The sequence below is a fragment of the Argentina silus genome (assembly GCF_951799395.1).
Source record: "Argentina silus genome assembly, contig: scaffold_216, whole genome shotgun sequence".
NCBI classification, from domain to species: Eukaryota; Metazoa; Chordata; class Actinopteri; order Argentiniformes; family Argentinidae; genus Argentina; species Argentina silus.
This window is the reverse complement of record NW_028152912.1, coordinates 5,001-20,000: the sequence shown is the minus strand read 5'-3', so window position 1 is coordinate 20,000 and position 15,000 is coordinate 5,001. Positions and strand designations below refer to the sequence as shown.

The 15,000-nt window shown below is 48.7% G+C and overlaps 2 protein-coding genes across 2 annotated transcripts in view; both read left to right on the top strand.

Moving 5' to 3' along the window:
• The window catches only part of LOC310824542 (uncharacterized protein), a 23,055-nt gene extending 14,392 nt beyond the window's left edge, over positions 1 to 8,663 (top strand). The window contains exons 18-30 of the mRNA XM_083697801.1: positions 783 to 827; positions 1,366 to 1,419; positions 2,184 to 2,237; positions 2,474 to 2,527; positions 3,063 to 3,134; positions 3,251 to 3,286; positions 4,352 to 4,396; positions 4,796 to 4,828; positions 5,354 to 5,500; positions 5,858 to 5,912; positions 7,433 to 7,630; positions 7,914 to 7,991; positions 8,380 to 8,663. Coding sequence (XP_083553927.1) covers positions 783 to 827; positions 1,366 to 1,419; positions 2,184 to 2,237; positions 2,474 to 2,527; positions 3,063 to 3,134; positions 3,251 to 3,286; positions 4,352 to 4,396; positions 4,796 to 4,828; positions 5,354 to 5,500; positions 5,858 to 5,912; positions 7,433 to 7,630; positions 7,914 to 7,991; positions 8,380 to 8,585 — 1,077 coding nt within the window. The 3' untranslated portion in view covers positions 8,586 to 8,663. The remainder of the gene's footprint in view (positions 1 to 782; positions 828 to 1,365; positions 1,420 to 2,183; positions 2,238 to 2,473; positions 2,528 to 3,062; positions 3,135 to 3,250; positions 3,287 to 4,351; positions 4,397 to 4,795; positions 4,829 to 5,353; positions 5,501 to 5,857; positions 5,913 to 7,432; positions 7,631 to 7,913; positions 7,992 to 8,379) is intronic.
• A 4,129-nt stretch (positions 8,664 to 12,792) lies between these two features.
• LOC310824540 (C-C chemokine receptor type 3-like) lies at positions 12,793 to 14,881 on the top strand. Its single transcript, XM_083697799.1, has one exon. The coding sequence runs from the start codon at positions 12,827 to 12,829 to the stop codon at positions 13,820 to 13,822; it is 996 nt and encodes a 331-aa protein (XP_083553925.1). The 5' UTR covers positions 12,793 to 12,826; the 3' UTR covers positions 13,823 to 14,881.
• The last annotated feature ends 119 nt before the right edge of the window (positions 14,882 to 15,000 follow it).

Below are 15,000 nucleotides of genomic sequence, written 5' to 3'. Positions count from 1 at the left end.
CCAGCAACAGTCCCTCTGTGCTTCTCCATCTGTAATTACAGTGTTCCTGTTTAGGGTGAATCAGCCAATCAGGCGTGGTGTATAACCAACTCTTAATGAGCCTATCAGAGCCTCCCCACAGCTGGCACGACAGACACGCCCCAAGTGCAGGGCTGGACGCCACCATTCGTGTGTTTACAGCATGCTTATGATTAGTTTATGTTTGTGTGTGTGTGTGTGTGTGTGTGTGTGTGTGTGTGTGTGTGTGTGTGTGTGTGTGTGTGTGTGTGTGTGGGTTGGACGCCAGAGTTTATGTGTTTATGCTTATGATTAGTTTATGTGTGTGTGTGTGTGTGTGTGTGTGTGTGTGTGTGTGTGTGTGTGTGTGTGTGTGTGTGTGTGTGTGTGTGTGTGTGTGTGTGTGTGTGTGGGTTGGACACCACAGTTTATGTGTTTATGCTTATGATTAGTATATGTTTATGTGTGAGGAGTTATTTATAGAGATGAATGAAAGAGATGGGAGGGGGGGGTTAAGGTTAGGGTTATGTGACCATCCCCTCAAGGGCTAGGGCTAGGATTGGAGTTAGGGTTAGGATTAGGGTTAAGGTTAGTTCTAGGATTGGGGCTAGGGCTACTGTAGGTTTAGGGTAAGGGCAAGGTTTGGAGTTAGGGTTAGGGCTAGGGTTGGGGCTAGGGTTGGGGCTAGGGTTAGGGTTGGGGCTAGGATTAGGGCTTGGGCTAGGGTTTGATGTAGTATTTTGCTCCTCTGATGGTGATGTTGTCGTTTGTGTGGATCCTCACAGGGCATCCGAGGCTTCCCTGGGCTGGCCGGGCCTGTCGGACCTCAGGTAACACACACCTTTAAATTACCTCCTACCTCAGAAACACACCTTTAAACTACCTCCTACCTCAGTAACACACCTTTAAACTACCTCCTACCTCAGTAACACACCTTTAAACTACCTCCTACCTCAGAAACACACCTTTAAACTACCTCCTACCTCAGTAACACACCTTTAAACTACCTCCTACCTCAGGTAACACACATGTAAAAGATGACACAAACAAAACGACCTTATATCACATATAAGGCTTAATGTCCTCTCTGATACAAACAGCCCCTCGCTCTCAGAGTCATGGTCATTAACCGGTTATCACCAGGGGAGGCTGGTGGAGGTAGAAATCGGAGGACGGGCTCATTGGGGGAAGAATGAATGAGGAATGGTATCAAAAACGTTTAATTCCGTTCCATTCCGTTCCGTCCTCCGATTTCTACCTCCACCAGCCTCCCCTGGGCTGAGCCTTGGTGTCATCATCCTGCTGAGACAGCAATTGTGTGTAGAGACTTCCTGTTTAAAACTTAAATCCTTGTTTGTGACGTGATAGGGTGAGATAGGCGTGTCTGGACCAATGGGGTTGACAGGACTGCAAGGACCAATGGTAGGTCTGGGACTTCAGCTCCACCTCTAACTGTTCTACTGTATGTACTGATTTGGACGTATTCTCCAGAATCATCCTCTACATTTGGAAATGTCATCATTTAAAATTATCTTCTTTTTCTCCACAATGAATAAGAGTTAAACTATGCTCTGCTATAGGAGTTAAACTATGCTCTGCTATAAGAGTTAAACTATGCTCTGCTATAAGAGTTAAACTATGCTCTGCTATAGGAGTTAAACTATGCTATGCTATAGGAGTTAAACTATGCTCTGCTATAGGAGTTAAACTATGCTCTGCTATAAGAGTTAAACTATGCTCTGCTATAGGAGTTAAACTATGCTATGCTATAGGAGTTAAACTATGCTCTGCTATAAGAGTTAAACTATGCTCTGCTATAGGAGTTAAACTATGCTCTGCTATAGGAGTTAAACCATGCATACTGAGTGGATGTCCCTGACGTGGTCATGGTTGAAGCTATTTCCTGTGTACGTGGTCATGGTTTAGCATGCAGTCCTACAACCACATGATCAGAAGCAGCTGTGGTTATTCTAGAAAACCCTGTGGCTTCTATATGTACTTCACAGGAAGGCAGACTTCCTGAACTTTAAGAGAAATGAGATTGACCTATTTTTTTTATTTTTGTTTCATCTTTCGGTTCATCTTTCGGTTCATCTTTCTTGGCAGTTGAAGGGGCCTGAAAGGCCTCACTTTTTCAACATGTTGATATGGTTTTGGTTTTTGTTGACGTGTTTGTTTGTGTTCAGGGTATCCAGGGTCCTATTGGTTCACCTGGATCTGACGGGCGGGAAGGGTCAAAGGTAAACAATGAACCCTAGCCCCTATTCTAATAGTATGTGTGTGTGTGTCTGTGTGCGTGTGCGTGTGTGCGTGTGAGTGTGTGTATATGTGTGTCAGTGTGTGTGTGTGTGTGTGTGTGAGTGTGTGTATATGTGTGTCAGTGTGTGTGTGTGTGTGTGTGTGTGTGTGTGTGTGTGTGTGTGTGTGTGTGTGTGTGTGTGTGTGTGTGTGTTAACCTGTGTTTCTCCATGTGTAGGGGATCCCAGGGCAGCGTGGGTCAGAAGGCCTTCCTGGGGCACCTGGACTACAGGTATGTCGCCTTAACCGCTTAGAGGCTGCTGCGTGTGTGTGTGTGTGTGTGTGTGCGTGTGCGCGTGTGTGTGTGTGTGTGTGTGTGTGTGTGTGAGCCTTCGAATACAGGTGTCACATCACTCAGCATCATCACTCCCTTCACTCGTCATCAGACTGAAACCTGTGATTGTGTTTGTCTGTGTGGTTCCTGTACCAGTCACCTTCCTGTACCAGTCACCTTCCCCCATAATCACAGACAACCTGGACGACACGGACAGGAAATAGCTTCCTCTGTGTGTGGCTTAGTTTGGCTCCTGACACACAGAGAAAAATGTGTGTGTATATAGTATGTGTGTGATTATTGTGATGTCATACTCAAGTTAAACCCAAAGTTAAGATGAACCCGAGGTTCAGTTAAATCTGAGGTTCGGTTAAACCGGAGGTTCGGTTAAATCTGAGGTTCGGTTAAACCGGAGGTTCGGTTAAACCCGAGGTTCAGTTAAACCGGAGGTTCGGTTAAACCGGAGGTAAACTAAATGTTTGTGTTGTACCAGGGGGAGCCGGGAGAGACGGGGGGTCAAGGGCCACCTGGTGATAGAGGCCTGCCAGGGTTCAAAGGTCATAAGGTAATGAATGATAAAACATCATGATACTGTACCAAGTGTTTGTATTTCCACATGGATGTTTGTAGTTCTCACATCATGACTTTAATATAAAGAACTACATTTGGTCTTGTTTTCAGGGGGATTCTGGGATAGCTGGTCCTCCAGGAGGTCAGGTACTGTAACTATTCTATTCTCCACCTCCAACACATCCGAGGTCCAGTCCTTGTAGCTCATTAACACTCATCCAGGGGAGGCTGATGGGGGTAGAAATCGGAGGATGGACTCATTGTAATGCATGGGAGGGAATGTGTGTTTGATACCATTTCTCATGTTTGATATTGTTCCTCATTCCATTCCATGCATTACAATGACCTCCACCAGCCTCCCCTGCACTTATCATGCATTGGTCAGGACTGCAGAGTCACTACCAATCTTCCGCCGTAGATTGAAGACCCATCTCTTCAGGCTACATCTTAACGGTCCCTCCTAAAGACCTCTTCACCCCCACTACCCCCCTGTACTAACCCTAACCCTAACCCTAAAGACCTCTTCACCTCCACTACCCCCCTGTACTAACCCTAACCCTAGAGACCTCTTCATCCCCACTACCCCCCTGTACTAACCCTAACCCTAACCCTAGAGACCTCTTCACCCCCACTACCCCCCTGTACTAACCCTAACCCTAACCCTAGAGACCTCTTCACCCCCACTACCCCCCTGTACTAACCCTAACCCTAAAGACCTCTTCACCCCTACGAACCCCCTGTACTAACCCTAACCCTAACCCTAAAGACCTCTTCACCCCCACTAACCCCCTGTACTAACCCTAACCCTAACCCTAGAGACCTCTTCATCCCCACTACCCCCCTGTACTAACCCTAACTCTAGAGACCTCTTCACCCCCACTACCCCCCTGTACTAACCCTAACCCTAACCCTAAAGACCTCTTCACCCCCACTACCCCCCTGTACAGTTTCTCTCCTGTTAATAAAAAAATAATAATAATAAATCTTTCTTCTAGCATTATGACTGCCTATGGCCGCTGGTCTGAGCATTGATTACTTTATCTTATGATGACTGATGTTCAGATGATTCACTTACTTAAACAAATGTATTTGTTGTAAGTCACTTTGGATAAAGGCGTCTGCTAAATGCCATCAATGTCAATGTGAATGTAGTCAATGAGGTAATGTTGCAGCTTGTCAGTCATGGTGACCTTTACCCTCTTGTTGTTCCAGGGTCAGAGAGGCAACGATGGGGAGCCAGGGACCCCTGGAGCTCAGGTACCTGACCTTTCACCTGTCACATTTCACCTTTCACCTCCCACTGCTGCTTGGGAGGCATGCATACAGGACAGGTAACAGGACCTTTATCACAGTAAAACTCCATGCTCTCTCTCTCTCCCTCTCTCTCTCTCTCTCTCTCTCTCTCTCTCTCCCTCCCTATCTCTCTCCCTCCCTCTCTCTCTCTCTCTCTCTCTCTCTCTCTCCCTCCCTCTCTCTCTCCCTCCCTCTCTCTCTCCCTCTCTCTCTCTCTCTCTCCCTCTCTCTCTCTCTCTCTCTCTCTCTCTCTCTCTCTCTCTCTCTCTCTCCCTCTCTCCCTCCCTCCCTCTCTCTCTCTCTCTCTCTCTCTCTCTCTCTCTCTCTCTCTCTCTCCCTCTCTCTCTCTCTCTGTCTCTGTAGGGTGAAGCTGGACTGAGAGGAAGCAAAGGAGAGGTGAGTTGTTGTGTATAACATCCATATTCATATTGCACGCACACACACACACAAATTGTGTGCACACACAATCACACACACACACAAACGCACACGCACACACACACATATGCATACACACACACAAACGCACACGCACACACAAACGCACACGCACACAGACACATATGCATACACACACACACGCACACACACACACACACACACGCACACATGCACATGCACATACAGACACACATGCATACACACACACACACACACACACACACATGCTTGGTGTAGTTCAGACAACATTAGATGAAGAGATTCCTTCCTGCTTCACACCTTCAGCTCTGCTGAGAACACAATCACACACACACACACATATGCATACACACACACCTACCTCCCCCAGCCTCCTCTAGTGGAGACAACCATAGCAATGGAGGCTAGCCATTCCAGCGCTAGCAACATGACAGCAACATGACAGCACCATCTAGCTCTCTGATTGGTTGAGATGTGTTGGTTGTGACTCCTCCCTGTCAGAGAGGCGAGGCAGGCGACATTGGAGCCAGAGGGGCTGATGGGAAGAAAGGAGACGCAGGGCTGACGGGCGTGGCCGGGCCTAGAGGATTCCCCGGCCAGGACGGGTTACCAGGGCAACCAGGTGTACCGGGTTACCCAGGGAAACCTGTGAGTGAGACAATGTCTTTTGTTAAAGGCATGCAAGCACACACACGCAAGCACCTATACACACACACACACACACACACACACACACACACACTAGGCCTGTCCTAATACTTGGCCTAGTGTGTGTGTGTGTGTGTGTGTGTGCATCCTTCTGTCCTCCTTTCTTGATAAAATCATCAATCTCACATGGTTGGATTGGTCTCAGCAAAGTTTCTGCTCCATTGCCAATCTACCAATCACACCGTGTCAGATGATCTCTCCTAGGAAGGAGACAGAAGGATGGATGCATTTGGAAGAGAACTCAAACAGTGTCACCTCAAACCTATCCTTCTCTGATCTGAGCAACCTGTTTTTCAGGGGAAGCCACCGACGGAAGACTACCTTATGAAGATTTGTGCTAACGTCCTTCGGAGTATGTGTTCCTGATATTGTGCATGCTGTTTGACCGTTCTGTCCACAGTCCTGTGGCCGTACATAGATGGACTCCTGTGGTTAGACTCTAACATACGTAGGTGGACTGGTGTGTTACTGTAACATACGTAGGTGGACTGGTGTGTTACTGTAACATACGTAGGTGGACTGGTGTGTTACTGTAACATACGTAGGTGGACTGGTGTGTTACTGTAACATACGTAGGTGGACTGGTGTGTTACTGTAACATACGTAGGTGGACTGGTGTGTTACTGTAACTTACGTAGGTGGACTGGTGTGTTACTGTAACATACGTAGGTGGACTGGTGTGTTACTGTAACATACGTAGGTGGACTGGTGTGTTACTGTAACATACGTAGGTGGACTGGTGTGGTTAGACATCTCTAACATGAGAGAGGCTTTGGAAAGCATTGGATGTTTTTTTATTACACAAGGATTTTGAGGTATTGTGAAATGTCAGGATGTCAGTAACTATATGTATATCCCTACACACACGCACACACACACACACGCACACACACACACTCACACACACACACACACACACACACACTCTCAGACACAAACACACACACTCTCAGACACAAACACAACACACACACACACACACACACACACACACACACACACACACACACACACACACACGCACACACACTGAGTTGACCAAACTCGGTGGAAACATCTGGAGTAGCAGAGCAACTTTCATTTCTGCATTTGAGTGTGAACCACCAGTAACTGTCAGTGTTGCTTCTACCATCTGTTCACCTCTCTGAGGGCACGGAATCACAGCCACAGCCACAGCCACAGCCACAGCCCCGCCCCACCCCACCCCACCCCACCGCTGGGGGGCTGACACTCAGGCTGGTGCCATTTCTCCCTCCACCAGCCTCCCCTGACTTACCATTCCATCACATGCATTGAACAGAATGAGGAATGCTATCAAACACATTACACACCCGGCCTCTGATTTCTACCTCCACCAGCCTCCCCTGGTTAATACCATACCAGTAGAATGAGGATCGTGCCTCACAACACAGCCAGTAGGTTGCTGTTACCATAGGGACAGCCTCAGTAGAATGGTGAGCACCTCCAGACCACAGTCACACAGCCTCTTATCATCCCCACTCATCCAACCACATCTGAAAGATTACATTTTGAAAATGCTGCAGTTCAACTCATGGAGCTGAAGATGTGTAGATAATATCACATCATCACATTATGGGGCAGTTTTTCCCAGACGAGCCGCGGTCCAGAAAGCACTTTCAATAGAATGATAGAAATAGAGTAACAATAAAAGAGCATAAAACTAGATTTTCTACCGTAGGACTTGGCTTAACCTGGGTCTTATGACAAACGATGGACAGACAAACGCTGATCCCCGGAGACCGCCGCTGAAACGCGCTGGAAGTGGAATTCAACACCAACCAGCGTACAGTAAACATGTTGTTCCCCTAGAATGACCTTTAACCTGTGACCTCTGACCTCTACCCCCCCCAGACGAACTCCCCCAGCTCCTCCAGATGGTCTCCCCCAGAGGAGGAGGGTGCGGTCGGTGTGAGGCGGTGACCGGCCCCCCCGGGGACCCCGGCCCTCCAGGACCTAAAGGCCCCAGTGGGACACCTGGTTACCCAGGCAGGGCAGGGCCACAGGGGTACTCCGGACAGCCAGGACGCAGGGGGGCCGAGGGGGTCAAAGGTAACACTGGGACGGGGTTTAGATAGATATACAGAAGATAGATAGATAGATAGACAGACAGACAGACAGACAGACAGACAGACAGACAGACAGACAGACAGACAGACAGGCAGGCAGGCAGGCAGGCTGGCAGACAGGCAGGCTGGCAGGCAGACAGACAGACAGACAGGCAGGCAGGCTGGCAGGCAGACAGACAGACAGACAGACAGACAGGCAGACAGGCAGGCAGACCTTGTGCTCTGGTGATTGGCTGACCTTGTTAACCCTTTCCTCTGGTGTTTAGGTGATGTGGGACCGGTGGGCTTGAAGGGATCCAAGGGGGAGGGAGACAGAGGGTTACCAGGTGCTCCTGGAACGGCAGGTAAGACCCCCCCCTCTCAATGATGCATCCCAACCTTCACTGCACTGCTCTGTATGGACATCCTGAAGATCCTGACCTGTGGAGAGTCCTGTGTAGCTGTTTCCTTGGTTGTTTCACACCAGGGGAGGCCGGTGGAGGTAGAAATCAGAGGACAGGCTCATTGTAATGCATGGAATTGAATGAGGAATGATATCAAATACACGTTTAATTCCATTCCATGCATTACAATGAGCCCGTCCTCCGATTTCTACCTCCACCAGCCTCCCCTGGTTCCCACTGATACTTTATGTGAGAACCAGTCCCACTCTAAGAGCTGTGTTCACCCCCGCCCCCCCCCCCTCCAACCCTAACCCTAAACCTAACTCTCTAACCCCCCCCCCTCCCCCAGGTCTCCAGGGTCCCAGAGGCCGTGATGGGGAGGGTCTTCCAGGACCTCCAGGTGACTCAGGGAAGCCCGGGTCCCCCGGTACCCCAGGGAAGAGAGGCCCTCCTGGGGCCACGGGTGTGTGTGACCCAGCCTCCTGCTACCAGGCCTACGTCCTTCAGCAGGAACACTACAGCAAAGGACCCTACAACAAAGGACCCAACTTCTAGCCCTCCTAACCCTAGTCCAACCCACCTACCCAACACAGGACATTCTGGCCTAACTTCTAGCCCTCCTAACCCTAGTCCAACCCACCCACCCAACACAGGACATTCTGACCCAACTTCTAGCCCTCCTAACCCTAGTCCAACCCACCCACCCAACACAGGACATTCTGACCCAACTTCTAGCCCTCCTAACCCTAGTCCAACCCACCCACCCAACACAGGACATTCTGACCTAACTTCTAGCCCTCCTAACCCTAGTCCAACCCACCCACCCAACACAGGACATTCTGACCTAACTTCTAGCCCTCCTAACCCTAGTCCAACCCACCCACCCAACACAGGACATTCTGACCTAACTTAGCGAACAACTCTGACTAGACCGAGTCTTGGACTGCTGACTAAGAGGTCCTGGTTCACTCAGACTAGAGGCATCAACACTGAGGAGAGCAGAGGGACAGAGGGACGTCACAGAGGGACAGAGGGACATCACAGAGGGACAGAGGGACGTCACAGAGGAGCAGAGGGACATCACAGAGGAGCAGAGGGACATCACAGAGGAGCATCACAGAGGGACAGAGGGACGTCACAGAGGGACAGAGGGACATCACAGAGGGACATCACAGAGGAGCAGAGGGACATCACAGAGGAGCAGAGGGACATCACAGAGGAGCATCACAGAGGGACAGAGGGACATCACAGAGGGACAGAGGGACATCACAGAGGAGCATCACAGAGGGACATCACAGAGGGACGTCACAGAGGGACAGAGGGACATCACAGAGGGACATCACAGAGGAGCAGAGGGACATCACAGAGGAGCAGAGGGACATCACAGAGGAGCATCACAGAGGGACAGAGGGACATCACAGAGGGACAGAGGGACATCACAGAGGAGCATCACAGAGGGACATCACAGAGGGACGTCACAGAGGGACATCACAGAGGGACATCACAGAGGGACAGAGGGACGTCACAGAGGGACAGAGGGACATCACAGAGGGACGTCACAGAGGGACATCACAGAGGAGCAGAGGGACATCACAGAGGGACATCACAGAGGGACGTCACAGAGGGACATCACAGAGGGACGTCACAGAGGGACATCACAGAGGGACATCACAGAGGGACGTCACAGAGGGACATCACAGAGGGACGTCACAGAGGGACATCACAGAGGAGCAGAGGGACATCACAGAGGAGCAGAGGGACATCACAGAGGGACAGAGGGACGTCACAGAGGGACATCACAGAGGAGCAGAGGGACGTCACAGAGGGACATCACAGAGGAGCAGAGGGACATCACAGAGGAGCAGAGGGACATCACAGAGGGACAGAGGGACATCACAGAGGGACATCACAGAGGGACAGAGGGACGTCACAGAGGGACAGAGGGACATCACAGAGGGACATCACAGAGGGACAGAGGGACATCACAGAGGGACATCACAGAGGAGCAGAGGGACATCACAGAGGGACATCACAGAGGGACAGAGGGACATCACAGAGGGACATCACAGAGGAGCAGAGGGACATCACAGAGGGACATCACAGAGGGACAGAGGGACATCACAGAGGGACATCACAGAGGAGCAGAGGGACATCACAGAGGGACATCACAGAGGAGCAGAGGGACATCACAGAGAAGCAGAGGGACAGAGGGACATCACAGAGGAGCAGAGGGACATCACAGAGGGACATCACAGAGGAGCAGAGGGACATCACAGAGGGACATCACAGAGGAGCAGAGGGACATCACAGAGGGACATCACAGAGGAGCAGAGGGACATCACAGAGGGACATCACAGAGGAGCAGAGGGACATCACAGAGAAGCAGAGGGACATCACAGAGGGACATCACAGAGGAGCAGAGGGACATCACAGAGAAGCAGAGGGACATCACAGAGGGACATCACAGAGGGACATCACAGAGGGACATTACAGAGAAGCAGAGGGACATTACAGAGAAGCAGAGGGACATCACAGAGGGACAGAGGGACATTACAGAGAAGCAGAGGGACATCACAGAGGGACAGAGGGACATCACAGAGGGACAGAGGGACATTACAGAGAAGCAGAGGGACATCACAGAGGGACAGAGGGACATCACAGAGGGACAGAGGGACATCACAGAGGAGCAGAGGGACATCACAGAGGGACATCACAGAGGGACAGAGGGACATCACAGAGGGACAGAGGGACATCACAGAGGGACAGAGGGACATCACAGAGGGACATCACAGAGGAGCAGAGGGACATCACAGAGGAGCAGAGGGACATCACAGAGGAGCAGAGGGACATCACAGAGAAGCAGAGGGACATTACAGAGAAGCAGAGGGATGTGGATGTTGAAACAGGTTTCATGATTCATGAGTTCCAGGTCAGACATGGCAGACGGAGGAGAAGTGAGGAGCGTTGCGCCATCATGGTCACAGGGTCACGAACCGCAGCGCTGCAGCGTGACCTACATCCCTGCGCCCTGCGCCCTGCGCCCTGCGCCCTGCGGTGGGGGCTGGGGCTTTAGTTACCGTGGTGCTGGTGCTGATGGTCATGTTCTTTCAACTTAATGCACTGCCTTAAAAACTACCTCTCTGCTGAATCTGAGGCATAACACGTGAAACTGGCAGATACATAAAACATACATACATACATACATACATACATACATACATACAACATACATACATACATACATACATACATACATACAACATACATACATACATACATACATACATACATACATACATACATACATACATAACATGACAGGGAATAGGTAGCTGTTGTGAGACATTATCTTCTACGGGACCCTCAGGATGTGTGGTTTGTTTAAATACAAGACACAAGAATATCATCTGTTACGATGAACCAGAATCATAAATCAGAGTCATCATTTCATTCTAGCCTGCTACACCTTCAACACAATCCTCTCACCCATTACCCTTTCTTCTACTTTGGTTTTTTTCTAAGTACTATATTTTGATGACTTGTTAAAATATTTGTTTTTATATATTTAATTTCTTCCCTTTTTGTCAGATTTGCTTCTGGATGACTTTTGTGTATTTTTTGCTCCATGTCTTTCATTGCCTTTTCTTATTTTGCCTTTTGCATTTCAAAACACATGTAGACATTTTCTTCAAAGTATTTTCTCATCAGACATTCAAAGCACTGCTGACTGTCAAGTCTTTTTTGAAATAAACATTGTTTTGTAATCTGTGTATCCTGAAGGTTAAATCATATCTGGCTTGGTAACATCGCAGCCTACAGTGATCCTGGGCCTTCCTCCTGCCCACCCAACCAGCATGCTGGAGGCTCTAGCTCTACACCAGGGGAGGCTAGGGGAGGTGGAAATCGGAGGCCAGGCTCATTGTAATGCATGGAATGAAATGAGTATTCTGTTCCATGCATTACAATGAGCCTGTCCTCCGATTTCTACCTCCCCCAGCCTCCCCTGACATTCACCCACATATACAGCAATGAGACAAGACAGATCATCAAAAATACCCCAAAATCTATCTCTCAAATAAATGAGATAAAAAAACACAAAAGAGGATGATGCAAAACACAGAGTTTAAAGAGCAGAGGCAGAGGAGCCAGCCCCGCCCCGCCCCTCCCGCCAGCCCCTCCCCTTCCCGGCACACTTCCCCAGCAGAAGCAGCGCCACCTCTCACACTCCACCACAACCACCAACACCCCCACCCACCCACCCAGCCATCCACCCAGCCCGGCTCCCTGTCACCACCCCAGCACCCAGCTCACTACTGTTCACTCAAACTGTTTCAGAGGGCCAGTGAAGGTCACGATGGTATGTATGGATGTTTATATTATGTTTATATTATGTGTGTGTGTGTGTGGGGGGGGTAACACTTTCAATGCAGACACTCTATTGAAGATGAAGGTGCTCTTTGGTCTAGAAGTAGCCTTGGCTTAGTCTAGGTCTGGGGAAGGGTTAGGGTTAGGGTAACTTTTTTTATTTTTTAATCTTTATATTTTCTTATTAGCCCAGCCACCCTTTTTGTTGGATTTGTTTTGATAGTTTGTACATAAACAATTTATCTACAAGGTACTTTTAAAAAATATATATTATTAGATTTTATTTTTTACACATTATAAAGTAACTTCACACTTTTCTTGTGTGTTGACAGGCGGAGATCATGGACTTTGGAGACGAGTACGAGAAGTTCAAGGCGTTTTCTGAAAACTACGACTACAACGACACGGACGACAGCTACGTGGTCACCGGGATGGTCACGCTGTGCGACAAGACGGACGTCAACCGCTTCGGCGCGCGCTTCATCCCTGTCTTCTACTACGCCAACTTCCTGCTCAGCCTGCTGGGAAACGGCCTGGTCCTCTACATCATCTACATGTACGAGAAGCTCAACACGGTCACCAACATCTTCCTCCTGAACCTGGTGGTCTCGGACCTCATCTTCGCCTCCAGCCTCCCCTTCTTGGCCACCTACCACTCCTCCGAGTGGATCTTCGGCGCGGCGCTGTGTAAGGTCGTGGGCAGCGTCTACTTCGTGGGCTTCTACTCCTCCATCCTCTTCCTCACGCTGATGACCTTCGACCGCTACCTCGCCGTGGTGCACGCGGTGGCGGCCGCGCGGAGCCGCAGGACGCTGTACGCGTGCGTGGCGTCGGCGGTGGTGTGGGTGGTCAGCGTCCTGGCGAGCGTGAAGGAGCTGGTCCTCTACGACGTGTGGGAGCACGAGACGCAGGGGGTCATGTGCGAGGAGAGAGGCTACCGTCAGGAGGTCATGGACCGGTGGCATCTGTTCGGTTACTACCAGCAGTTCCTGATCTTCTTCCTGGTCCCGCTGGTCATGGTCATGTACTGCTACGCCAGGATCACGCTGACCGTCATGGCCACCCGGATGACGGAGAAGTGCCGGGCGGTCAAGCTGATCTTCGTGATCATTTTCACGTTCTTCGTCTGCTGGACTCCGTACAACGTGGTGATTCTGCTGAAGGCGCTGAAGATCCAGGGGGGCGGGAGCGGGTCGGAGGCGTGTTCGGACACGCTGGACTACGCGCTGTACGTGACGCGGAACATCGCCTACCTCTACTGCTGCGTCAGTCCCGTCTTCTACACCTTCGTGGGGAAGAAGTTCCAGAGCCACTTCAGGAAGCTGCTGTCCAAGCACATCCCCTGTCTGAAGGACAACCTCCTCAGGAGCAGCCACAGCAGCAGGAGCACGTCCTGCAGAACTCCACACACCTTGACGGAGTATTAGAGGAGGAGAGATGTGAGAGAGGATGGTTGGTGTGTACAGGACCAGTCAAAAGTTTGGACACACCTTCTCATTCAATGGTTTTTCTTTATTTTTATTATTTTCTACATTGTAGATTAATATTGAAGACATCAAAACTATGAAGGAACACATATGGAATTATGTAGTAAACAAAAAAGTGTTAAACAAACCAGAATATGTTTTAGATTTTAGATTCTTCAAAGTAGCCACCTTTTGCTTTGATGACAGCTTTTGACACTCTTGGCAAGATGTGTCCAAACGTCTGACTGGTCCTGTATGTTAATAACTGGATCTGATGTCCTGCTTGGTTTGCGATGTAAAGGCTGTTTTATTCATGTTCTCAGTCTCAGTGACAGAAACAACATAACGTGTAAATGCATTTCTGTTTGATTTTTTGCGCCTGTAAAAAAGTCCTTGGGTTAGGGTTAGTAGCAAAGTAGCATAGCACAGCATTAGATTAGATTAGATTAGATTAGATTCAACTTTATTGTCATTGTGCAGAGTACAAGTACAGAGACAACGAAATGCAGTTAGCGTCTAACCAGAAGTGTAAAAAAGCAGAAAGTGCAATGAACAGTATATACAGGTAGTGCAGTATATGAGCAGTAAGTAGTGCAGTATAATATAAGTAGTGCAGTGTAAGCAGTATATGAATAAGCAGTAGCATTATAGCAGAATAAATAGGTTGCAGTATGAACAGTGTAGCAGCATATGAGCTGTATAGGTAATGCAGTCTAGCAGTATATATGTATTAACAGTAACATTAAGGTAGATAGCAGAATAAATATAAATATGGAATGCCGTATGAACAGTATAAACAGGTATGTACAGATATGTGCAGTGTATTAACAGTAGTATTAAAGAAAATATAGGGATATGTGCATTATGAACAGCATTAGTAGCAAAACAAAAATATATATAAATTATATTTGTAAATGTACAATATCTCAAATATTTTCTATTAGATGTACATAATAATTACTTTGTGAAAGTTTACTATAACTCCAGTTATACAATGGAATTATTCAACAAAACAATGAAATAAAAGACATTATCAAGTGGTTTTGTCTGTTTGTGTTATTTTGCTAACAATTCTGGCCTAATTATAAACCTCATTATAAACCTCATTATAAACCACTGAGCTGAACATGTTTATTTGT

Coding starts and splice junctions, on each gene's coding strand:
- LOC310824540 (XM_083697799.1), top strand. CDS start 12,827: ATGGTCACGCTGTGCGACAAGACGGACGTCAACCGCTTCGGCGCGCGC.